The 25,352-nt window shown below is 42.7% G+C and overlaps 1 protein-coding gene across 1 annotated transcript; it reads left to right on the top strand.

Moving 5' to 3' along the window:
• The first annotated feature begins 271 nt into the window (after positions 1–271).
• Positions 272–25,283, top strand: LOC105067184 (uncharacterized). The gene is made up of 6 exons (XM_074371008.1): positions 272–1,281; positions 5,732–5,834; positions 6,800–6,978; positions 8,374–8,456; positions 14,251–14,377; positions 21,007–25,283. Exons 4-6 carry the CDS (start codon positions 8,442–8,444, stop codon positions 22,773–22,775), a joined length of 1,911 nt encoding a protein of 636 aa, XP_074227109.1. The 5' UTR covers positions 272–1,281; positions 5,732–5,834; positions 6,800–6,978; positions 8,374–8,441; the 3' UTR covers positions 22,776–25,283.
• Positions 25,284–25,352: the final 69 nt, after the last annotated feature.

Raw genomic sequence — 25,352 nt, 5'->3', positions numbered from 1 at the left:
CCGTAACTTAAAATATTCAGGAAGCAGTGCTGCTGCTTGAGGCCCAGAAGAGTCCCAAGCGTTTCTAAGCCCGGAGGGCCTCCTTCGAAAGCTAAGAGCCGGTACAAGCAGGCCGCGCCCCGAGGCCCCGCCCCGCGCCCCGAGGCCCCGCCCCGCGCCCCGAGGCCCCGCCCCGCGCCCCGAGGCCCCGCCCCGCGCCCCGAGGCCCCGCCCCGCGCCCCGAGGCCCCGCCCCGCGCCCCGAGGCCCCGCCCCGCGCCCCGAGGCCCCGCCCCGCGCCCCGAGGCCCCGCCTCTCCCAGCGTAAGCCCGACCCCTGGCGGTCTCACCGCGCCCAGATTGCCCCGCCTTTTCCCTCCGCGCGCTCGCCCGCGCGCAGTTTCACAGACCCGGAAGCAGAGAGCACGGCGTCGAAGTCTCGCTACCCAGCGTGAGTGTCTACCTTTCTAGTCTTAAGCTGCTCTCCCAGTCTCCTCTCCTCCGTACCCGCGTCTGAGGGCCGCTACGGACCGTAAATCCCCGCACCGCCCCCCTCCACCCTAAGTAAATTCAGACGTCGCCGTGCGAGGCCGAGGGGCGCTTCCCCTTCGGTTTAAAGTCACTCTGAAGCCGGTCCCAGCCCTCGGCCTTCGGTCCACTTAGACACGGCCTTGTCGCGTCCTTTTCCTGCTTTAAAACCCATTACTGACCTCACTGACCCCTCCACCCCTGCTGCAGCGCATAAGATTTTCTTCCGCGAGGTAGATTTATTCCCTAACCGCCATCCAAGCCCGGGCCTTTTAGGCCCCTGGGGGCGGCTCCCGTCTCCCCGCTCCAGGCGAGGCCGCGTCCTCTCCCTGGTCCTGGCCCGGGGATTTTGGAGAGCCTGCCCATCCTTCTCTAGAGGCACCTTCCCTCCCAGCCCGTCTCCCCCTCCTAGTGACCCTTCCACCTTCCGCGCGTTGGGAAGGTGACCTGGGCCAGCCGTGTGACGCCCCTGGTTCTGACGTTCCAAATTCCACCCCTCTGGGAAATGTGCTCTTCCGGGCGCGGTAACATACTGCGTCGCCATCCCTGTAAAGATGTGGGCGAGGAGGATCAGGAGAAGCAGAGCCAGAGCGACTCAGAGAGAAACAGAAGACTGAGGAGGCGAAAAGGAGGAGGGCGACCTGTTGACAAAGTAGAGGATTGGTAAGGAACTTGCAAAAAGACAGCAACGTGAAAGAGAATAAGCCTTGAACCCACCCAGCAGGTGGGTAAAGCAGAGAAGTTTAGAGAAAAACGGAATCTCCAGAGAGGTGAAGGTGAGCAAAATAAGAGAAGGGCCCTTGAGCAGCGGGAGCAGCGGGGGCAACAGTGGTGAAGGACTCCAGATAGTGTAGGGGGAGGGCAAGAGTGGGCGCCGTGGCGCACTGAGCAACGCGGGGCTGGAAAAGAAAGAGAGCACGAGGGGGACACGGAGAGCAGAAGGAGGAATAACGCAGGAAAGACATACAGCCCCCCGGGGATGCCAGGGAGTGGGGACCAAGAAATGTGTCAGGGATAGAGGGAGGGAGAGCAGAGAGGAAGCTAGGATGGGAGAAGAAGAGGCAGAAATACAAGGAGATGGAGGACAATCAGGTTGCCAAGAAAGCAGCCGAGAGGTAATGAGCTGCAGAGAGGAGGGCAGGAGTGAGGGAAGAAATAGGAGGGCAGACACAGCAGGAAAGTGGAGGAGAACAGAAGACAGAGGGAGAAAGAAATAGAGAGATAAATAGAAGGCCAGAGGGAAATGCGTAGTAGAAAAGAAAGAGGAGTGACCTGGATCCGGATGAATTGATTGCATATGAATGATTAAGCCGTGAGAGATTGACGTTATAATCTAATCAGTGTAAAAGTTGTTTAAATTATACAGATGAGAATGAGAATTGCAAATTTCCTCCCTATAACGCTCGTGCATTTTATATTGATTTTTCTCAGAAGATAGCGTTCACCTGCGGTCCTTCAGCCAAAGGCCAGTGTGACTTGATGCAGTCGGTTGTGGTTCGCCTGTTTCCCTTTTCCTGGCATGGAGTAGGGAGTGTGTGTGTGCTGGGAAAATTGTCACTTCATGGTGCCTATTTAAAGGAATATTAAAATTACTATTCTTTTTTGTATAATGGATTTACTTTTTTTTCTCTAACATTTAATTCGTTGTTCTTGTCACGAGGTAACTCTTAGTTCATTCAATTTCTGCTGTCCTATAAATAATAACTTATGAAATACCTTTGATGAATGTCCTACAATCAATTCATGTCATTTTCTATTTTTATTTCTTTAAATTTATTTTTTAAATTTGTGTTTATTTTATTTTAAAAAAATTTGGTGGGGGCAGGTAATTAGATTTGTTTATTTATTTAATGGAGGTGCTGGGGATTGAACCCAGGACCTTGTGCATGCTAAATGCACACTCTACCAGCGAGCTATACCCTCCCTCCTCATTTTCTAAATATGACATATTCTCAATATTTTTTGACTTTGACCCCAGAATTGTTGGCTTTTAAAAAAATTACAACTTCTTTCCTTTTAAAATTTCTTTCTGGCTTAGCTCAAGTCTTGTGTGTTTTCTCCTTTTTCTCTTAGGTACTGGAAATGTTCTGTGGGAACTAGTAACTAATTTTAGACTATTTCAGTGGGTACTAGGTAAGGATGTCAATGATCTTTGAACTTAATGGTTTAAACCTGGTTAGTCTGATACTCCGTTTTCTTTGCTTTTATGTGAGCTGTGAGCTGCTAAGGAGATGTTCCCCTCAAGTCCCTCGTCGTCACTCTCAGGGGAAGTTGAAGGATGGCTGGGTTGATGTGGAATCTTTTTCCGAGAGAGCCAATCTATTTGCGAAATTTGCTGAACAAAGCAAAACAGAAAGCCTTCAATAAACCTGAAATTTAAAAAAAAGAGAAATTTGCTCAGAGCTTCTTTTACAGCTGAACCTTTCCAGTGTATTCCTCACCATTGCTATGTTTTTGCAATTCTATACTTTAGAAGTATGTTATTGTGCTTTTCTGGAAAAGAAGAGTTAAATGCTTGGCATCTGTGTGATCAGACCTTGAAAGAGCTATTTCCTCTGCCCAGGCACCTGAAAGCCCAGGCACCTGAAAGATGGTTCCGGTGTTTTAAGTGCGAAGGCGGGTAAGGACAGACCGCCCACTGACCCTTCAGGCCACCTTTTCAGAATTCAGTTCCATCTGGTTCTGTTGACTCAACTGAGACCTTTTTAGAAATGTCTAACCTCTGGGCATCAGGGAGCCCACGTGTAATAGAGATGGGAAAGTAGACCAGAAATTCTTTGAGGGTGATCAACCCTGACCCCCCAAATGATTGGCCAAATTGGGTGAGTGTCTGTGTGTGGCATTTCTTCTTGGAGGGAGTGCCCAGCTGTAATTGGAATTTTAGATGTGTCCCAGTCCTCCCAAAATGAAAAACAAAAAGAACAGTAGGTTGGAGGCAGGACCGTAGGCTCAGAGTCAGAGAGACTATTATCAGATGTCTTCTCTGAATTAGGGTAAATCTGGAAGGAGATTTTTGTCACTTCCTGTCACTCAGACCTCCGCTGGCTTATGTTTGTCCTCAGGACCAGACCCCCACACCTCACTGTGGCTCCACAGCCCTGTCATCCCCCGGGCCCTACCAGTGTCTCCAGCCTCATCCTGGGAGCTCACCCTGTTGTTCTCAGAGTTCACTCTGCCCTGTCACAGTCACCTTTGCTCTGTTCCCAAACACCAACACCTTTTCTGTCTCAGATCTTACTTCCTGCTTCACCCTTTGTCCCTAAATCCTCTGCTCTATTTCTACTCCTTCAGGTCAGGCCAGAGATGCCTCCCATCTTCTCCTGCCCGTGTCTAGTCATTCTCTACCTCGTTACCCGGGCTTTACTGCTTCCACGTCAGTCTCTGTGAGAAATGCTCTTCTCCATTGATTGTTTTGAGTCTTTGCTGTTTTCCCTCCATTGGAGGGTGCATGATCTCCATCTTCTTCCAGGGACGCCTGAGGCACTCTGTTTGGGGAAGGTTTAAATGCTGGGGGCTTTGGGAGGACTGAGTGCTCGTCCAGGAAGACCAAGGGGCTAGGGCAGGGGATGAGGATGGTTCCCATGTTTGTTCTGGAAATTTTAACTCTCGCTGAGCTAAACCTCCTCTGGCTACTTCTTTGTACTCAAAATAAGAGCAAAAGGATGTATTGAGACCTAAAAAGCCATACAGCACTGGTGTCCTCATGCGTGTGCTGAGGTGTCCCCATGTTTTATTCTGTTGTGTCACTGCTGCACTGTGGCTCCGTGGTCTTCCAGATTCTGCATATCTGGGGACCAGTTGCCAACTTGGACAGGAGGCTTGCCTTCTAGCGCTGCATCTGCTCAGGGTCAGGGATATGATTACACTTTGCTAAGAATGGGGAGAAGGTTAGGAGCCTGGGGAGGGAGGCATGAAGGAAGCACCCCTGAAAAAGTAGGGTATCTTGCAGCTTGCTGTGAGTGGGGAGGACGGGGGCAGTGAGATCTGGGGCCGCTCTCTCTCCCTCTTCCTCACCCTCTCCCTCTCCCTCTCTCTCTCTCTCTCTGTGACTTCCTCACCAAGTGCAATCTAAATCCTCATATGCCTTGAAAACTAGGCTCTATGATGTTCCCAGTTGCTGGAAAGGCTTCCCAGGAGGGTCAACTTCTTTTTTTTCTTTCTCTCTTTCTCTCTCTCTCTCTCTCTCTCTCTCTCCCTTCCTTCCTTCCTTCCGTCCTTCCTTCCTACCAGAAGAAGATTTTTGTTTTGTTTTCTTTTGTTTTTGTTTTGAAACAGCTTTATTATGGTATAAATTCTGTACAGTAAACTGCGCATATTTTAGATGTATCACAATCAAGATACCTAACATTTCCATCACTCCCCCAGAGGTGCAGATTTTGAAACAGAAGGGTCACCTTCTTGATCTCCATACTGAATGCCCAGTGGCCTTTGGGTGGCAGCTTGTGCATTTCTGCAATGCCTGTGCCCAGAGGTCCCTGTGCCTTTTTAACCCCATTTGATCACACACGCATGGAGGAGATGTTGAAAAATGGGAAAGAGTGGAGGGGAGGCTGTAGAGGTCTGCAGGAGGGGCTTGGAAGCTAGCATGGGCCTCTAGGTGAGCCCAGTGGATGCGGGGTGTGGGGATCAAGGGGCGTGTGGACCTGTTGGAAAGGGACGTGTCATTTCTGGGTGGAGCACCTGGAAGTGGGTTCACGGGTAGCTGTGGGGCTGCGTGGGTCGGGTTTGGGTAGCATAACGTCTCCTCTCAGGTCCTCTGGGATGCGGATGCTGAGGTTGAGATTTTCCATGCCTGGTTTGACTGGGTAGCTCACAATCACACCAGAGGAGGAATGAAGGAAGAAGAATGTTACCCTGTGGGGTTGTTAGGACCAAGGCCTGAGCTGCGCCCACAGGGAGCTCTGGGCCCAGGAGGATGGGTGCCTTGGTCCTGGTGGGGTGAGGGGTAGATCCTGGAGATGCCTCCCGCATCCACTTCACACAGTGAATTTTGTGGGGTCTTTTGGGAGGGCAGGAATCGTTGGGCAACCCACAGAGTAGTTACAGGGAACATCTCAGAGATCCTTTTGGGGGTTACTTTTGGTGTTTGGGGGTATTTGGGGTTGCAATGAAGAAAGTTTCCGATGCAGTTTGCAAGATACATATGGGAATTTGGAGTGTGCCCTGGGAAGACACTGAGGTCTCATTGGGGTAGGTGCATCACTGGACAAATATCTCTTTTATTAGATTTCGGCAGTGACAGTACTGCGGCTGGGGTCACTGGGAATGGAAATAGGATGTCAGGTGTAGCGGTCCTCGTGTCGTCAGGAGTGCCATCCGTCACGGACGCGTGAGTTATTGGGATATGTTGTGGGATTGTGTAGCAAGGTAGGGGGCTCATCACGCGGTTTCTGGGGAGTATGTCAGACCCCTGGGAGTTTGTAGGTTAGAGTCCAGAAGGGCCCCGCGGGTCTTATGATTCACAGGGCAGACACTTTTCATCAGGAAGGGCCTTCTGGGGGTGGGGAGCAAGTTCAGAAGTGCTGTGAGGGCCCGTGACTTAGGGAAGGAGTGTTCAGTCAAGGGCAGTCACGGCACAGAGACCGCAGCACAGAGGCTCGTCCTTGGGAAGATGCGGCTGCTCCTGCCTCACTGCCGGGACCGCGGCGCTCACTCTGCCGTGCCCTCCCTGCCTGTCCCAGAACGTGCGCACTCACACACACAGACACGCACACACGACACACGCATGGTCACACACACGGTCACCCAGACATGCACACATGACACACAGACACAGACATACAGAGACACAATACAGTCAGAAGGAAACTGGGGAGCAAGCAGCAAGGTATTTTATTTTTTATCATTTTATTTTATTTTTTTTTCTACTTTGTCTATTTCATATTGTCTTTGGAAATTCTCACACACACACACACACAATCAGAACAAGGTGACGACTACCTAGGGGAGCGGGAAATGGCCAGCTCCCTCCTGACATTTGTTCCCTGGGTTCCCTTCTGCCCAGAGATATTTTAAACTCAATGAGGAACAAGTTTCTATCTCCAGTGAGGAGGCCCACTGCTTTCTGGGAAGGGAGTTGGAGACAGGAAGGGGAGCAGTGTTTGGGGATTCAGAGCCCCGGCAGTAGCGGGGAGACTCAGGAACTAGATGACGGAGGAGCTCTGTGCATTCTCCCCAGTTAGTCAACAGAATGGGGTGAGCTCATGGGGTCACCTTAGAGAAAGGGTCTTGTGTTTCCCCCCAACACGCCCGCCCTCCATTCACCTTTCTTCTTCGTCTTCTCTGGAATGGCAGCGTGCGTGCTCTTCCGAGTAGGTGACTTGAGGGAGAGAAGTGTTTTCTCTTGGTGCGCCTTGCCTGCCTTGGGTCTTCCAGCTTCCCCACTGCCCTTCTGTTCAGACACCCGCCTCCTGCTGTTCTTGGCCTGAGTTTGCCCAGTCCCAGCGAACCCCATCCAGTCAGCATTTGAGGCTGTGAGTATCTAACCAACGTCACTGCAGAGTGAGAAATCTGAGAGCCGAGAACTCTTCTCTGTATTTCCAAAAGAAATGAAATCAATATCTTTTTTTCGTTGGGGGTGTGTCATTAGGTTTATTTGTTTGTTTATTATTTAACAGAGGAACTGGGGATTCAACTTGGGACCTCATGCATACTAAGCACGTACTTTACCACTGAGCTATACCCTCCTCCCTTCCCAAAATCAGTATCTGGAGGAGATAGTCTGCACTCCCATGTGCATGGCTTGCAGCCAAGATATGGAAACAACCTAAATGTCTAGTGAGAGATCAATGGATAAAGCAAATGTGCATACATATATATAATGAAATTCAACCATAAAAATGAAGGAAATCTGTTATTTACAACAGCACGGATGAATCTGGAGAGCATTATGCTAAGTGAAATCAGCCAGACAGAGGACATATATTGTATGATCTCACTTATGTGAAAAATCTCAAACAGTCAGCGTCATAGAACCAGAGTAGAAAGGTGGTTACCAGAGGCTGGGAGGTCAGGAAAACGGGGAGATGCTGGTTAAAGGGTACAAAGTTTTAGTTGTAAAATGAATAAATTCTGGGGATCTAATATACAGCATGGTCACTGTAGTTAATCATACTGTAATGTAGGCTTGAAACTTGCTGAAAGAATAAATTTTCAGTGTTCCTACCACACACTCGAAATAGTAACAATGAAGTGATGGACATGTTAATTAAATTGATTTTGGTAATTATTTCACAGTGTATGCATACGTCAAATATCACATTGTATACTTGATATATACACAATATTTATTTGTCAATTATAGCTCAATAAAAGGTGCAAGGTGTGCTGGGCTTGCCTCCTCTGAGTGATACTCATCTTGGCTACACATTAGCTTGCTGAGGCATTTTGCGAATACATTTTTGTGCCGCCTGACCAGAGAATCCCCTTCAAAAAGTCAATATGTGGCCCAACCTCAATATTTTAAGGGGCCCAGTGATTCCAGTCTGGGTCCCTCACTTAGCATCCTGACTCTGAGTCCTCCCGTCCTGAGGGCTGGGATCTGGGCTGAGGGGGCGGGGGCTCTGCTCTGTGTGGGGGTGGATCAGGGCCTGGTCTGTGACCTGAAGGGGGCTGTCGGGTCCAGCTGAGGCGCCCACTGCTGCCATGTGGGTGAGGGGCTCACCAGGAGGGGATCGTGGTCTGAGGACAGTGTGGGAAACTCCCTTGTTGGTCTGTGTGTGGAGTTTCCTGATCCGAGTCCCTCCTATGACAGTGGGCAGCAGGGGACTGTCTGTCCCACGTGGTGAGGTCTCCCCTGTGTGTGTGGTTGTGGCGCAGGGAGGGGTGCGTTGATTCTCAGCATTAAATGATATCTTTCCACCTTTCAGAATTGACTTCTGAAGACATTGCCCGAGAAAGAAGCCGGAAGAGGAAGAAGAAAGGAAAGGAGTCAGAAATGGCTGTCTCTCAGGTGAAGTCATGTTCTTGGTTGATTGTTCTGTTTCTCCTTCCTGAAATGCCCTGCTTTGCACTCACTCATCTGACTCTAAAGTATCCTGCTTGATAAACACGCACTCACCCAGGGCCTTCCTTCAGTCCCTCTTGTATCCACTTAGGTTCCATCTCATCATGACCCAGTGAACTTATTTTTTCTTTTTCTTTCTTTTTTTTTTTTTTAATAGAGGTACCAGGGATTGACCCCAGAACCTCGTGCATGCTAAGCATGCACTCTACCCCTGAGCTCCACCCTCCCCCCCGACCCAGTGAACTTATGAAGAGGCCCTGGTGGGAATCCTGAAGGCCTTCATGCCCAGGCTTGGATCGGAGGCGGGGTGTTGGCCCCATGGTGTCAGTGTGGTTAGGTAGCGGGGATTATTTTTAGGGGCCCCATCTGGTTGGATGTCTGTCCTCTCTAAGCCAGGGTAAAGAAGCTGCATATGGAAGTCACATATTAATGTTCACAAATAGCTGATAAATTCTGGGGGAAAAGAGCAATAAGGGAAAATCAGTTCTGCCTGTTTTTATAATACATTCTAGAATACACTTATATAAGGCTGCACAAGTGAGTCACTGCTTCACAATCTTAGTGATTGTGAATGGAGTTGAAAGTTCAGAAACAGATGTCAATGGTAGAGGGGGTTTTATTCTATCATCAATTTAAAATATGAAATCAACCTAATTTTCTTTTCTGCTTTTGTCTTTGTCTGTTTTTGCTTTTCTTGTCTGTGCTTTTGGTGCACATTCAAGACATCATTGCCAAATCCAGTGTCTTGAACCTCTTCCCCCAGGGTTTCTTCTAGAAGTTTCATAGAAGTTTTAGGTCTTATGCTCTGCTCATCAATCTGTTTTGAGTTTATTTTTGTACATAGTGTAAGGTCAGGTTCCAGCTTCATGCTTTTGAAAGTTTGGAAAGCAGGTACTGAGTTTTCCCAGCGTCATTAGTGAAAGAGGCTGTCCTTTTCCCACTGGTGCCCTTGTCAAACATCCCTTGGCGGCTGCAAGGGTTTGTTTCTGAGCATTGTGTTCTGTTCTGTTGGTTTATGTGCTGTGTTTCTGCCAGTGCTACTCCATCTTGATGCCTCTTGCTTCGTTATATGTTTTGAAATCTATAATTGTGAGGTCTCCATCTTTCTTCTTTTTCAAGAGTATTTTGGCTATTTGAGTTCCCTTGAGATTCCATCTGAATTTCAGCATTTTGTTTTTCTATTTCTGCAAAAATTTCCATTGGGATTTTGATAGTGATTTTGTTGAATCCATAGAACATTTTGGGTAGTATGGACATTTTAACAATATAAATTCTTCTAATTCCTGGGTGTGGAATGTCTATTTATTTGTATCTTTGGTTTCTTTTCGTAATATTTTGCACTTTTCTGTGTACAAGTCTTTCACTTCCATGGCGAAGTTTATTCCTAAATACTTCATTCTTTTTGACGCTATGGTAAGTAGGATTGTTTTCTTAATTTCCGTTTTCAGAGTGTTCATTGTGAATGTAGAGAAATGCAACTGATTCTTGTGTGTTGATTTGATATCCTGCAGCTTTTCTAAAATTGTTTTCTGGTTGTAAGTTTTCTTGTGGAATCTTTATAGTTTTGTTACACATAAGATCATGTCATCTGAAAAAAAAGATAATTTTACTTCTTTTCCAGTTTGGACGGCTTTTATATTTTTTTCTTGTCTAATTGCTCTGTCTAGGACTTCCAGTACTTTGTTGAACAGCAGTGCAGAGTGTGCATCCTTGCCTTCTTCCTGGTCTGAGAGGAAAAGCTTTCAGTCTTTCACCATCGAGTATGATGTTAGCTGTGTGCTTTTCATGTTTTTATTATGTTGAAGTAGTTTACTGTTCCCAGTATGTTGAGTGTTTTACCTTGAAAGGTTGTTGGATTGTGTCAAATATTTTTTCTTAATTGAGATGCTCTTGTGTTGCTTTTTGCCTTTATTCTTTAATGTGGTATATTATGTTGTTGGATTTTTGTATGTTAAGTCATCCTTACCTTACAAGAATATATTCCACTTGGTCATGATGTAGAATTGTTTTAATGTGCTATTGAACTTGCTTTGGTAGTATTTTGTTAAGTGTTTTAATATCAGTATTCATCTGGGATATTGGTTTGTAATTTTCTTTTCTGCTTTTGTCTTTCTTTGTGTTTGGTATCAGAATCATGCAGGGAGTTTGTAATTGTTCCCTCTTCAACTCTTTGGAAGACTTTTAGCAGAATTAGTGTTAATCCTTTTCTAATTGTTTGGTGGAATCCTGCAGTGAAGCCATCTGGTCTTGAGTTTTCCTTTGCTGGGGGTTTTCAGTTACCGCTTAAAACTCTAGTTATAATTCTGTGCACATTTTTAATTTCTTCATGATTAGGTCCTTGTAGGCTGTATTACCATTTCTTCTAGCTTATGTAATTTGTTGGCATGTAATTGTTCATAGCTGTCCCTTATCCCTTTAAAAAATTTCAGTGACCTGAGGGGAGGATATAGCTCGAGTGGTAGAGCGCATGCTCAGCATGCAGGAGGTCCTGGGTTCAGTCCCCAGTACCTCCTCCCCAAAAAACAAACAAAAAAAACCCCAAATAAATAAACCTAATTACCTCCCCCACCTAAAAAAAATTTCAGTGACAGCAGTTGCAGTCTTCCCCTTTCATTTCTGATTTTAGTTACTCGAGTGTTCTTTTTTTTTTTTTTTTTCAGTCTAACTAAGGCTCTGTCAATTTGCTAATGTTTTCAAAAAAAACTCTTGGTTTGTTGATTTGTATACTGTTTTTCTACTCTCTGCTTATCTCTGCTCTAACTTTTCTCATTTACTTTCTTTCCTTCTGGTAAATTTAGTTTGGTTTGTTCTTCTTTTTTAATTTTTTTATTATTTATTTAAACTTTTTTTTATGAGTTACAGTCATTTTGCAGGTTTGTTCTTCTTTTTCTACTTCTTTGAGGTGTAAAAATAGATTTCCGATTTGAGATCTTTCCTCTTTTTCAATGTAAGCATTTACCCCTGCAGACGGTCCTCTTAGTTCCGCATCCCAGAAGTTTTGGTAGTTGTACAGTTGACCCTTGAACAACATGGGACTGAACTGCACAGTTAACTGATACATGGATTTTTTTCAATAAATACATACTAAGGTACTGCGTCACCTACCGTCGGTTGAATCCACTGATGTGGAACCAGGAATATGGAGGCCCCACTGTAAAGTGATACTTGGATTTGCCACCATTCATGGGTTGGCACCTCTAACCCCCAAGTTGTTCAAGGGTCAACCGCATTTTCATTTTTATCCAGATGTTTTTTTAAATTCCCTTGTGATTTCTTCTCAGAACTGTCAGTTGTTTAAAAATGAAAGTTGTTTACTTTCCCCATTTGATGGATATTTCTGTTTCCCTTCTGCTCTTTGTTTCCGGTTTCTCTTCGTTGTGGTTCGGGAAGACGCTTGTTATGGTCCCAGCCTTCTTAATTGTGTTCAGATCTCTTTTGCGGCCTAACGTGTGGTCTGTCGTGGAGAAGGCTCACGTGTGCTGGAGACGCATGTGTTTGCTGCTGCTGTTGGGTGGAGGGATCTGTGCGGTCTGTTTGGTCCAGTCGGCCTGTAGTGTTGCTCAGGGGCTCAGTTTCCTTACTGACCTTCTCTTTGGTTCCATCCATAAGTGAAACTGGGGCACGGAAGTCTCATGCTGTTACTGTGCTGCGGTCTGTTTCTCCCTTCATTTCTGTCAACGTTTGCTTTGTTTATCTGGAGCGCTAATGTTGGACACATATCTGTATTGATAATTGTCATAGCTTCGTGGTGAGCTGACCTTTTTGTTGTTATGTGTTGTCCTTTGTCTCTCGTGACAGTTTCTGTCTTTAGTCTGTTTTGTCTGATATAACATAGCCACCCCTCCTTTCATTAGGGCCCCGTTGGTGTGGAATCTTCCCTCCACTTAACATTTTCATCCGATCTGTGTCCTTGGACTTGTGCATTTTGACAGTTCTGGCTTATGGACTCTCTCTTGCTCTCACTCTTTATTTTTTCCTCTTTTTTCATCCTCTTCTGCTGGTCCCTGCTTAGGCATATTGTACAGAGGTGAATGGCAGGAGCTCTGGCTTTTTTCCACTGTAATTTCAGACGAAATGCATCTAGTGAAATATTTTTGCTTAATAAGCAGTTTTCCTTTTTGTCATGATTTTTAAATATCCAAGAATTTTTTTCAAGTACCTCCTACTGTAATTTTTTAAAACATTGGGGATGGGTATAGCTCACTGGTAGAGTACATGATTAACATGCAGAAGGTCCTGGGTTCAGTCCCCGGTACCTCCATTTAAATAAATAAATAAATAAATAAACCTAATTACCTCCCCCCTACCAAAAAAAAAAAAGAAATGAAAAATCTTAATCTCTTAAATTAATGTGTAACACCAGTAACTACTCTAATCTTGAATCATCTTATTGGAAGAATAAACAGATACACTCTGGCTTTTTTCATGCCTAAAAATCTGAATTTAAATGGATAAAACAATGTTTATATTTTTCAGTATAGGTATTTTATAGAGATTATAGTTAAAGTAGTCTATATTTTTTTCACATTTATACCATTTTTTTTACTAGCCTACTATAGAATAATGTTGACAAACTAAGTTAAGTACAATTGATACATTTTCCCTTTCCCAAATATGAAATATATGGGAATAAAAATGATAATGAAAAAAAGTCATTCCAAAGTATTAAGAGACAACTCTTCTCATTTCAGTTAATTTAAATCTGTTTACATGTGTATGGTTGTGCAGGTCCATGGTTTTTATAAAAGATATGATCTTTCATAAATATATACTACATTTTTTTTAGAAGTTGAACTCATCTTAAATGTATTCCATGCTCTAGGAGAGGGGTATAGCTTAGTGGTAGAGCACATGCTTAGCATAAAGCATAGGGTCCTGGGTTCAATCCCCAGTACCTCCATAAGAAAATTTAAAAATAAAAATTAAAAAAGAGACAATTACAAAAAAATCCCATGACTTGAATTTTTTTCAACATTATCATCTTAATGATTAAAATAATAGTAAGAATAATGTGTTAATGTGCATGCGTGTGTGTGTGTGTGTGTGTGTGTGTGTGTAAACGATGACCTTTTATATGCAGTTCCATGTTAATCTTGAACTTGTTTCACGTTTTCTCAGTTGGAGAACCCTGTGTGACTGTACTTCTGAATCTCTTACTTCAGTGGTTGATTTCTTAGGTTCAATTCTAAAGCCCACCCACCTCAGTTCAGGTACTTTTACCATTTCTTAACTGTTTGACCTGAGGCGAGTTTCTTAGTGTCTGTGACCCAGTTTTCTACTCTGTAAAATGGAACCAGATCTTTCTCTAATGATCTATTGTAGTGGTAACAAGTTCACGCCTGTATGACATTTAGAGTGATTGACATACAGGAAGTTACATGGTATACACTTATACAAGAAGTGTTCAAAAACCTGTAGTCATTGCTATTTTTATCATCACCACAATTTTTAGATTCTGACCTTTCTTTAACACTTCTGTAGAGATGACCCAGCACTGAATTTTTTTCTGTAAATTTCATATAATGTACACAAAAATGAGAAATCCACATTGATTTGGAGGCTGTCATAACCTATGGAAAAGCACAATAAATTAGAGATGCATGATTGTCTCCAAATACCTCTCCATGGATCTATCAGAACACACGCTTCAACCGAATTCATCCTCACCTCTCTCTCCTCTTCTCGCGTGCAAATAAGAGCTCTGCTCACGGCCCCTTTGTGAAATGTGTTTTCATTTCAGGGACAGTTGACCTTCGAGGATGTGGCCATCGAGTTCTCCCAGGAGGAGTGGGAGTGCCTGGACGCTGCTCAGAGGGCCTTGTACAGAGACGTGATGTTGGAGACCTACAGGAACCTGCTGTCCCTGGGTGAGAGGACTTCCCCACGGAAGTTGTCTTTGCGTTTTCCCTGCGTGCCCCTTAGGAGGCCTTGTTTAGCTTGACTGATCGGAGATCCCTGTTGACTCAGACGTGAAAAGCTTCATGATGCAACATCAGGACGTTAAACCTTCCCTTTCATCATATGAGCTGCCCACATTATGATACATCATGGGTGGTGGGTCCAGAGCTTAAAATATGCATCAAACTATAAGGTTTGATTTGGGCCAACTTAAAATATCCACTTCTCTCTTTTCTACTCCAGTGCTTTTGACTCAGTAGTTCTTCAAAGAGAGCTAGATGTCAGCATATTATACTGTTCTCTGTGCATTCAGAAGGAGGCAAGCAGTGGATGAATTTTTGTGACACAATTTCCTTGATACCTTCTCGCCTTAGCTGAACAAAGAGCTGGGATTCTGGAAGCTTCACAGCACATGATGTCCCTTTCTTCTTACTAGCAGGGATTTCTTTTCCTGACCTGAATATTATTATCCCCATTTTGGAGTAAGGACAGAGAGCACTGGACTGTGGAGAGGGAAGGGAAAGTAGCAAAAACAAAACAAAACAAAACCCACAGAGGTGGGAAAGTATCAAGGGTGTGAACACAGGTCAGGTCTCAGTTGGACAGAGAGGAAGCCACATCATTAATAGTTTTGGGGAAACTCTCCCCAAGTGGGAGAGTTTTGTGGGGAAACAAGTTTATTTCTCGTGAACTCAGAGGAAATGTTTCTTGTCCCCTACTTACCACCCAGTCCTTCAACATGGGAGCTGTGTTCTTTCACCCTCCAGTGGTGCTGCAGCTGCGCCAGAGACAAAGAAGATCTTTCCCATGATCTACACTCTGTCATCTGGCCCCTGCGAACTCATTGGTCCTTAACTTTGAGGAGTGGGATGGGCTGGGGTTTTCTTCTCCTCTTTTTTAGAGATGGGGAGCAGTAATTAGGTTTCTATTTATTTATTTAATGGAAGTACCGAGGATTGAACCCAGAACCTTGTGCATGTTAGGCATGCACTCTACCACTGAACTACACCCCACTCACCCCCAAATGGGCTGTTTTAAAGGGATTTCGCTCTCTTTTGTGTCCCCTTCTGTACTTGATTTCATTGGATGCTCAGTTCCTAGTCCATATAGATCAGAGCTGATGCCTCCGTAGTACCAACTCTTGGACCAATCTCGATTCCCTCCCATTTGCTGAACTTGGAAGACCTAATCAGGAGATGGGAAAACACTGGCTGCTCTTTGATTCCATCTGTCACCCCAGAGCCTGCGTGGAGCTGCTTCAAGCCCTGTCTGCCTGTTCGGATCCCTCAGCCCTTTCTTCTGATTTTGTCACACAGCTTGGGGTTGTATAATAGGAGGTGGGTTGGATCATCTGTGATTGTTACTTAGGAAAACTACTGTTAAGACAGTGGACAGACAGGTCCTCTTTTTGATCCCAAGTCCTACATGCGGAGCATAGATATCCATCTTTCAGGCGTGTCTGTGGGTAGAGCCCACAGTCCCATCCCAAGACCCTGCAATGTCTGATTGCCACATCTTGTAGTTTTGTCTCTCTTCCACTGCTCTGCCTGGTTGGGAATGTAGGCTCTTCCTGATTTCATATTGTCTTTTCTGGGAAATTCTTTTTATTCACAGGGTAAAGCATCATCTCCTTTGTATTTTCTTCCCCCTCCAGGTTTATTGAGATAGAATTTAAAGTGTACACTGTGATGGTTTGATAAACGTATGTATTGTGAAAAGATTACCACAATAGGTGTGTTAACACATCCATCAATTCACGTCACAGCAACTTCTTGTGTCTTCCCAGTCCTCCCCCACTGGGTTATTTATTTATTTTTTTATTGAGGGTATAGTTGATTTACAACATTAAATTAGTTTCAGGTGTACAACATAGTGCTTCAAAATTTTTATAGATTTTACTTCATTAAAGTTGTTATAAAATATTGGCTATATTCCCTGTGCTGTACAGTATATCCTTGTAGCTTTTTTATACACAGTAGTTTGTACCTCTTAATCCCCTACCTATCTTGCCCTACCCTTCCCTCTCCCCACTGGTAACCACTAGTTTGTTTTGTTCATATCTTTGTTTTATTTTTTAGATTCCACATATAAGTGATAACATACAGTATTTGTCTTTCTCTGTCTGCAGACTTATTTCACTAACCTCAGTACCCTCCAGGTCTATCCATATTGTTGTAAATGGCAAAAATTTATTCATTTTTATGGCTGAGTAATTTTTCAGTGTGTGTGTGTGTGTATACCACATCTTCTTTATCCATTCATCTGTTGATGGACAATTAAGCTGCTTCCATATCTTGGCTATTGTAACAAATGCTCCTGTGAATACTGGGGTGCATATATCTTTTTGAATCAGTGTTTTCATTTTCTTCAGTTCTTTACCCAGGAGTGAAATTGCTGGATCACATAGTAGTTCCATTTAAATTTAGTTTTTTGAAGAACCTCCATGCCATTTTCCACAGTAGCTACACCAGTTTACTTTCCCACCAGCAGTGTCAAAGTGTTCCCTTTTCTCTGCATTCTCACCAACATTTGTTACTTGTGGTTGAAGGTCTACTGTCTTAACAGTTTGTAAGTATATAATACAGTATTGACAACTGTGGTTATTATGCTGCACATGAGCTCCCAAGAGCTTACTCATCTTACAACTGGAGTTTTACACTCTTTGATGAACATCTCTCCATTTCTGCCCGCCCCCAGCCCCTGGCGTCTACTTTTCTATGCTTCATTTCTATTTGTTTGGCTTTTTTTTTTTAATATTTCACATATAAGTGACATCACACAGTTTTTCTCTTTCTCTCTCTTATTTCACTTAGCATAGTACCTTCAGGGTCCATCCATGTTGGTACAGATAGTAAGATTTCCATTTTGTTCGTGGCTGAATAATATTCCAGTGTGTGTGTGTGTGTGTGTGTGTGTGTGTGTGTGTGTGTGTTTGTGTGTGTGTGTGTGTGTGTGTGTATCACATTTTCATTATCCATTAATCTCTTGGACACTTAGGTTGGACACTTAACGTTGTTCCCATGTCTTGACTATTGTAAATAATCCTATAATGAACATAGAATACAAATATACATCTTTGAAATACTGATTTCATTTCCTTTTGATACATACCGAAAAAGGTGAGATTGCTGCACCATATGGTAGTTCTCTTTACAATATTGCAAGGAACCTCTGCACTGGTTTCCATAGTGGCCGTACCAATGTACATTCCCGACAGCACCACACTGGGGTACCCATCCCTCTGCATCCTTGCTGGTACTTCTCTTTTTGATCACAGCCATTCTAACAGGTGGGAGGTGATATCTCACTGTGGCTTTGATTTGCATTTCTTCCCAAGGGAGGACCTGGGAATTGGGAGGCTTTCTCCAGTTTGATCTCACTGCAGTGTGCCTCGAAGGGAGGGAGGCAAAGTCAGGCAAATCGACATGAGCCTTTCTTCACTTTTGGTTCAGTGTTTCTGGGGTAGGAATTTGATGGAGTCCCGTAGCTTCTTCACTAATGTCTAGAGTTTCCCCAAAGGACTTTTTGTTTCTATGCTGTAGTTTAGTTGGTTTCTCCATGGATTAACTCCATGCCTGGAGTTTATGGTTCTTCTGTCTTGCTGACATCACTCCTCATATCTTTCTCTCTTTTTTTTTGCATAGATTGTGTTAAGAGATCCAATAATATGATTTCTTATTATTAGAGAAGGCCAGCAAAAAAGACACTAGTATATATTTTATATTTATTTATTTATTTATTTTTTGTTTTCTTTTGTTTGTTTTGTTTTGGTTTGGTTTTTGGTTTTTTAAGGAGCTATGTTTTTTCACCCCCAGGTTTTTTTTTTTCTTGTTTTGTTTTTGTTTTGTTTTTTGGAGGGGGGAGGTAATTAGATTTATTTATTTATTTTCTTTATTGAAGTACTGGGGATTGAATCCAGGACCTTATGCATGCTAAGCACACACTATACCACTAAGCTATACCCTCCCCCCATACTATTATAATTTTTAATAACAAAAAGTTTTAGACTGAACAATTTATATACCAAAATTATTAAATTTCTTTTTTTAACAATACGTTATATAATTAGTATGTTAGTGAGATTCTTTTTTTTTCCCCTTTATTAACTAATGCAGTCACATCCTTAAAATGCTCAGACCTTGGCATAAAAGTGCTTGCTAACTTGGTTTCCTCCAGCAAACTTGCCCACCTAGCCAGATCATCATTTGGAACGCAGGGTCTCCCTCCCTACCTTGCTGTACCGTCGATAAGATTTCATTGTTTTTGCATTTGTGGATACAGAATGGTGGCCATTTCCTGGTTTTTCCTCCTGGGTCCTGCTAAGAACATTCTTGCATGTATCTCCTGGAATATCTGTGTCTTTTTCTCTGCAGTAGTCACCTGGAAATGAAACTCCTGGGATTTTCAATTTAATAAATTTCATAGCAAGTATTACAATAAATGTAAACCTGCTTTCTATCTGCAACATTACTCTCTCCCTTTTCAAAATCTCCTCTTACGCTCTTCTCAGCCACTGAACAAATTTCTCAGGACACCGCGTAAATCAGTATGTGCAGTGGGGATGACTCAGAAGTGATTTCCAGGAGGGGTGGCTGGGTAAGACTACCACATGACCGCGCTGAACTGCCTGGAAGTGTTGCTTTCCAAGCTCTTGGTGTTTGTTGTATTTTTTTGGTAATTTGTACTGTTCAGTGGGCAGTCATGCTTAAGAACATGTTGTCTGAGTCTGTGGGTCCAGGCTGAAATCCTCTCACTTCCTGTGTCAGCTGGGGGGCTATGTACATAAACCCTCCAAGTCTGCTGCCCTTATTTGCAAAATGATGATGATTTACCTCAGGTGCTTTTTTTATGGCAGTATTTATATTTACTTTTGCATCGCTTTGGATGAAAACCATTTAAGCAATGTTAGATAAGGTGTTATTCTCATAAAAACATCTTCTTTCAAAACAAATGCATTTTTTAAGGGGGAAGGTATTTAGGTTTACTTACTTATTTTTAGAAGAAGTACTGGGGACTGAACCCAGGACCTTGTGTACGCTAAGCATGCGCTCTACCACTTGAGCTATACCCTCCCCTTAATCCAAATGCATTTTTATTTTCCATAGAAGTTAAAATTACATGCTAAAACAGAGTTCATCACTTAACACAAAACAATATCAGAAGGCTTATAGAGTAAGACCAGATAATGAACTACTTACCTCAGGCTTTTAAAACAAACAAGTACTGTTAGATGACTTAGAATATTGCACATTTTACAGAAAGACTCACAAGTTACTGTTTTGAAAGACATAGATCAAGTGTCATATTTATTGTGAGGTATCCCTTTGTTTGCATTATATTTTTGTGTGATTTTTTCTTTCAAATTGTTCCCAACAGCGTTCTCTGACCTTAGTTAATGCATTTTCAGAGTACGCACTTCATATTACGTATATTTTGGGGACAGTGACTGGATAATTGAAAGGCACTGTGGAGATGGAGAGCTGCTCTGATTGGCTGTTAGGTGACAGCAGTCATGAAATCATAGTCATGACTTCTGAATTCTTCCTCCAGCTCTTATTCTTTATAAGGTTACATGTTTTCCTGACCTGATATTTTGGAAGTCAGTTATCTCGACACCTTTTACACTTTTCATATTGTGTGCTCTTTCTAAAATGAAAGTCCTTTCTTTATTCTTTTTTTTTTTTTAATGGAGATACTGGGGCTTGAACCCAGGATCTTGTGCATGCTAAGCACACGCTCTACCACAGAGCTATACCCACCCTCCTTTCTTTAGTCTTACCATAGAGTATGCTTTTTCTATAACATGGCTCCTTATTACTGCTGGTTTTATCATGGGTTACTAGAAAAATATATTTATTAATTTTTACTGTGATTTACAGATGATGGTCTTTCAGAATATCTTATACAATATAACTGCTATGTACTTGTTAATGTTGTAGAATGCCTTTCTTAAAAAAAAAAGAATGCCTGTTCTTCATGAGCACGGATGCTTTTATAACAGGTATTTAGAGAAAATTTCTTTTTTTAATATTGTTTTATGAAATTTTTCATTTACTCAGTGCTATATTTTGTAATTCTGAACTGCCATTTATTTAGGTTGTTAGATTAGCCTGTTTTGGATTATTTACCATTACAATGTATTGTCTATTTTTTAGCATTCATTTATGTACAGTAAGTATGCAGATTTCATATGCAGATTATGTACAATCAGTATGCATTAAGTACGCACAAAATATGTCTAATATTTTCCGTCTCGTTATGAGGCATTTACAGTGAGTTGGTATGTGCTTTGGGGTCATGGTGGAAAACACCCTTTCTTTGAAAGCTAACGTAAGCTTGCAAAACGTGAGTGTTTTTGTCACAGGGTGTTTGAAATGAGGCTACCCTAAAATTAATTTGAATCACAGGTGATCGCACTTTCTTTATTAAAGAATCCTAAATCTTTAATGTTTCTCAAATTTTGAAGATCATGATGGGGAATTTTCACAGCTACATTCAGTATAAGTATTATTTTTGGTGTAATATTATGTGTCCAGGATGAAACATTTATTTACAAAATGTAGTTAATAAGATACCTATGGTTGTTTGTATCTTGTAGATATCTCTCCCTCACACGTTACCAAGAAATTACAACCAAAGGAGAACACTAATACAACAGATGTATTCCAAACCATGATCTGGGGAAGACTTGGAAGTCATGAAGTCAGAGATGTTCACCTCAGGAGAATCCGAGAGAAAATGTATGACTTTGAGTGTCGGTGGAGAGATGATGAGAGAAGTGAGAAAGGAATGGGTAGAACCCATGGGGAACATCTCACTGATGGAAAAGATCGACGTGGTAGAAAAGATGCAGGAAACAAGCCCGTTGAAAATAGGCTTGGATCAAGCTTTCAAGATAAACTTCCGATCCCTCAAACCCAAGGGGAAATTTTTGAATGTAATCAAACTGCGAACGCTGCCAACAGCGCCGGCTCATTTTCACCGCCTGAAAGAACTCCTCCAAGTGTCCAAACTAGCGTTTCTAACACATGTGGGAACGACCCCATCCATCCTCCAGGACTGACACAGGACGGCGCAGCACAGAGCGAAAAACCTCACAAATGTAACGAGTGTGGCAAAACCTTTAATCGCAGCTCGAACCTCACTAGACATCAGATGATCCATACGGGAGAGAAACCGTATAAATGTGACGTCTGTGGCAGGGTTTTCAGTCAAAATTCATACCTTGTAAATCACCTGAGACTACACACTGGAGAGAAACCTTACAAATGTAACGAGTGTGGCAAAGCCTTCACGATGCGTTCAAGCCTCACGAAACACCGGGTCACCCACACTGGAGAGAAAGCTTACCGATGCAATGAGTGCGGCAAGGCCTTTTTCCACAGCTGCAAACTCGTGAGACATCAAAGAATCCACAGTGGGGAGAAACCACACAAATGTAACGAATGCGGCAAAGCTTTCATGCAAAGTTCAAGCCTGGCTGACCATCAGAAAAGTCACACCGGAGAGAAACCCTACAAGTGTGATGTGTGTGGCAAAGCCTTTGTTGTGCGTTCAAGCCTGATCGACCATCAGGTGATGCACACCGGAGAGAGACCTTACCAGTGCAGTGAGTGTGACAAGGCTTTCCTCAAGCACTCGCAGCTGAGGCGTCATGAGACAATTCACACCGGAGAGAAGCCGTACAAATGCACCGAATGCGGCAAGGCCTTCAGGCAGTGGTCTGACATCAGGATTCACCAGAGAATTCATTCTGGAGAGAAACCTTTTAAATGTAAAGAGTGTGGGAAAGCCTTTACTATGGGTTCGCACCTTACTACACATCAGATCATCCACACTGGAGAAAAACCATATAAATGCGATACATGTGACAAGGTCTTCAGTCAGAACTCACACCTGGCAAGTCATCGGAGAATTCACACTGGGGAAAAGCCGTACAAATGTAATGAGTGCGGCAAAGCCTTTAGTGTGCGTTCAAGCCTCACTTACCATCAGGTAATTCACACTGGAGAGAAATCTTACAAATGTAAGGAATGTGGCAAGGCTTTTATGAAGCCTTCGCGTCTTCGGCATCACGAGAGGATTCACACCGAAGAGAACTCATACAAGTGCATTGAGTGTGGCAAGACCTTTCAGCAATGGTCTGACATCAGGATTCACCAGAAAATTCATCCTGGAGAGAAACCTTTCAACTCTAGTATGGGTGGTAAAGCCTCCACTCAGGACTCACACCTCACTGCACAGCAGAGAATCCCTCCGGGAAAGAAACCATATAAATGTGACGTATGCGACAAGGTCTTCAGTCGGAATTCAAACCTGGCAAGTCATCGGAGAACTCATACTGGAGAGAAACTGTACAAATGCTGATGTGGCAAAGTCTTCAGTCAAAATTCACACTTTGTAAATCACCAGAGAATTCACAGCGGAGAGAAAGCTTACAAATATAATGTGTGTGGCAAAGCCTTTAGTGTGAGTTCAACCCTAAGTAAACATCAAGCAGCCCACACTGGAGGGAGACCTTACAGATGTGATGCACGTGGCAAGGCTTGTGGCAGGTGTTCACACCTGCTGCTTCACAAGAAAACTCATGCTGGAGAGGACTCACATCAGTCTGTGGAATGTGGCGAAGTCTTTTAGACAGTAGTCCTACCTCAGGATTCACCAAAGAGTTCATTCTGGGGAGTAACCTTCCAGGCACCATGAGTGTGGTGACGCTCTTACTCGGGGCTCCCACCCCACCCACTATCACATAATCCATTCTAGACAGACCCTTACAAATGTCCTGAGTGTGGCAGTTGCCTTAAACTCAGTGTTCACCAAATTACACCCTACCTACAAATGCAGTGAATATGACAGTTTCAAATTATTGCTTGCTTTTCACTAAATATAAGAATCTATATTTTGTAACTACTGTATATAAAATAGATAAACAAGTTTCTACTGTACAGCACAGGGGACTATATTTAGTATCTTGTAGAAACCTATAATGAAAGAGAACATGTATGTAGGTATAACTGAATCACTACGCTGTGCACCAGAAGAAACTAATGCAACATTGTAAGTCAACTATAGTTCAATTTTTTGAAATCTAGGTAAACAACAAGTTTCTTCTGTAGAGCACTGGAGACTATATTCAGTATCTTGTAGTAACCTGTAATGAAAAAGAATATGAAAACAAATATATGTATGTATATGTATGAACGAACTATTATGCTGTACACTGAAAATTAACACATTATTGTAAACTGATTATAATTGAAAAAAAGTCCACATTCTGGAGTGAAACCACACAAGTGCAGTGTGTGGTATAAGGATTTTACCCAAATATCAAACGGTGACGAACACACTGGATCAACACCTTATAAATGCAGTCAACCCGGCAAGGACTTTCCCTGAAGTTCAAATATCAATGTGAAAACAGTCCATATTGAAGCGAAATCAAGTAAATGTATGTGGCAGAGGCTTTATTCAGGCCTCACAATGCACTAGACTTCAGAATATGCATCTTTGAGAGAAACCACAGAAAAGGAATGTGCATGCTAAGCCTTCTACCCACAGATCAAAACTGTGGCACATCAGAGGGTTTAATTTGGAGAGCAGCCTTACCAGTGTTGTGACTGTGGTAAGGCTTCATCAGATGTCCACGCTTTTGGCATAATGAGAGAATTTATGCAGCACAGAACACATGCAAATATATATTTAACTTGGAAATACCTTTAAGAACCAGTATGTCCTCAGGATTCACCAAAGAATTCATTTTGGGAAGAAGCTTTATAAAAGTAATGAATTTGGTGAATTTCTTGACCAGTTCTCACAATGCACCACACTTCAGAGGATCCATGCTAGAAATAACTAGGTCGTCAGTTTTCTGAGGTTAACCTGAGATAGTATATTGCAGAATAATGGGAAGTCAAAATGTGTCAAAAACTCATGACATGACGTTTAATGACAGGAGCAAGGAATTGTGTGGAAATGGCACATTAGTGTATAAAAATTTTAAACATTTGAGTTTTGGAAAGGATACATTACTATTTATGCCTTTCCACCTGGAGTTTGAAGTCTGTTGATTTTTTTTTTTGAGGGAGGGAATTAAGTTATTTTATTTTATTTTATTTTATTTTTATTTTTATTTTTATTTTATTTTATTTATTTTATTTTATTTTATTTTATTTTTTCAAATGGGGATTGAACCCAAAGCCTCATGCATGCTAAGCACACACTCTACCACTGAGCTATACCATACCCGCCCTGAAGTGTGTTGATCTTAAGTCTTCATTAAGGGCCTTTGATGATGGTCTCTGGGCAAGATTCGGTAAGATGAAGGGGCCGACTTCATTAGCTGCAGTTCATTCACATCCATGCTCCCTGGAAAAACAATTGCACACTATTACCCAATTCAGTAGGGTGCAAATTAGCATCAGGGAGGGGCTGAGAATAGTGTAAAATTGGCTTGACTCATCATGCTTATTCTGCTCAGGGTGCCCTTCCATATATAGGTCACAGTGGGTTATAGGACAGAAGGTTCTACCAACTGACTGTGAACAGAGCAGGAATGACATTAAGGGACTGACTGGGCTTTTCATGGGAGGAGAGTGACCCGTTCCTAAGGACTGATTATCTGGTAGAAATAATGCAGAGGAAAAGGTGGTCACTTTCTCCATCAGATGGCAATAACTTGTATATCAATGAATGATGCAAAATTAATCTTATTCTTGAAAATTGAAGTGCTATCTTGAAATGAAATTTTGATAAAAGAACCAGAATAGTATGTGCATGTGTGTGATTCATATTTAACTGCTGCCATTACATTTTGCTACTGTTTCATTCAGGATATATCATGAGTATCATGCTCGAATTAAAGTTTTTATCACTTTTTATCTGTAACTGAACGGATCATGTTTCTTCTACCAACACAGTTTCATCCTACGTCGGTACCATAACCGA

This window comes from Camelus bactrianus, chromosome 9 (assembly GCF_048773025.1).
Source record: "Camelus bactrianus isolate YW-2024 breed Bactrian camel chromosome 9, ASM4877302v1, whole genome shotgun sequence".
NCBI lineage: Eukaryota > Metazoa > Chordata > Mammalia > Artiodactyla > Camelidae > Camelus > Camelus bactrianus.
Note: the sequence above shows the minus strand (reverse complement) of the source record. Positions and strands in the feature narration are given on the sequence as shown.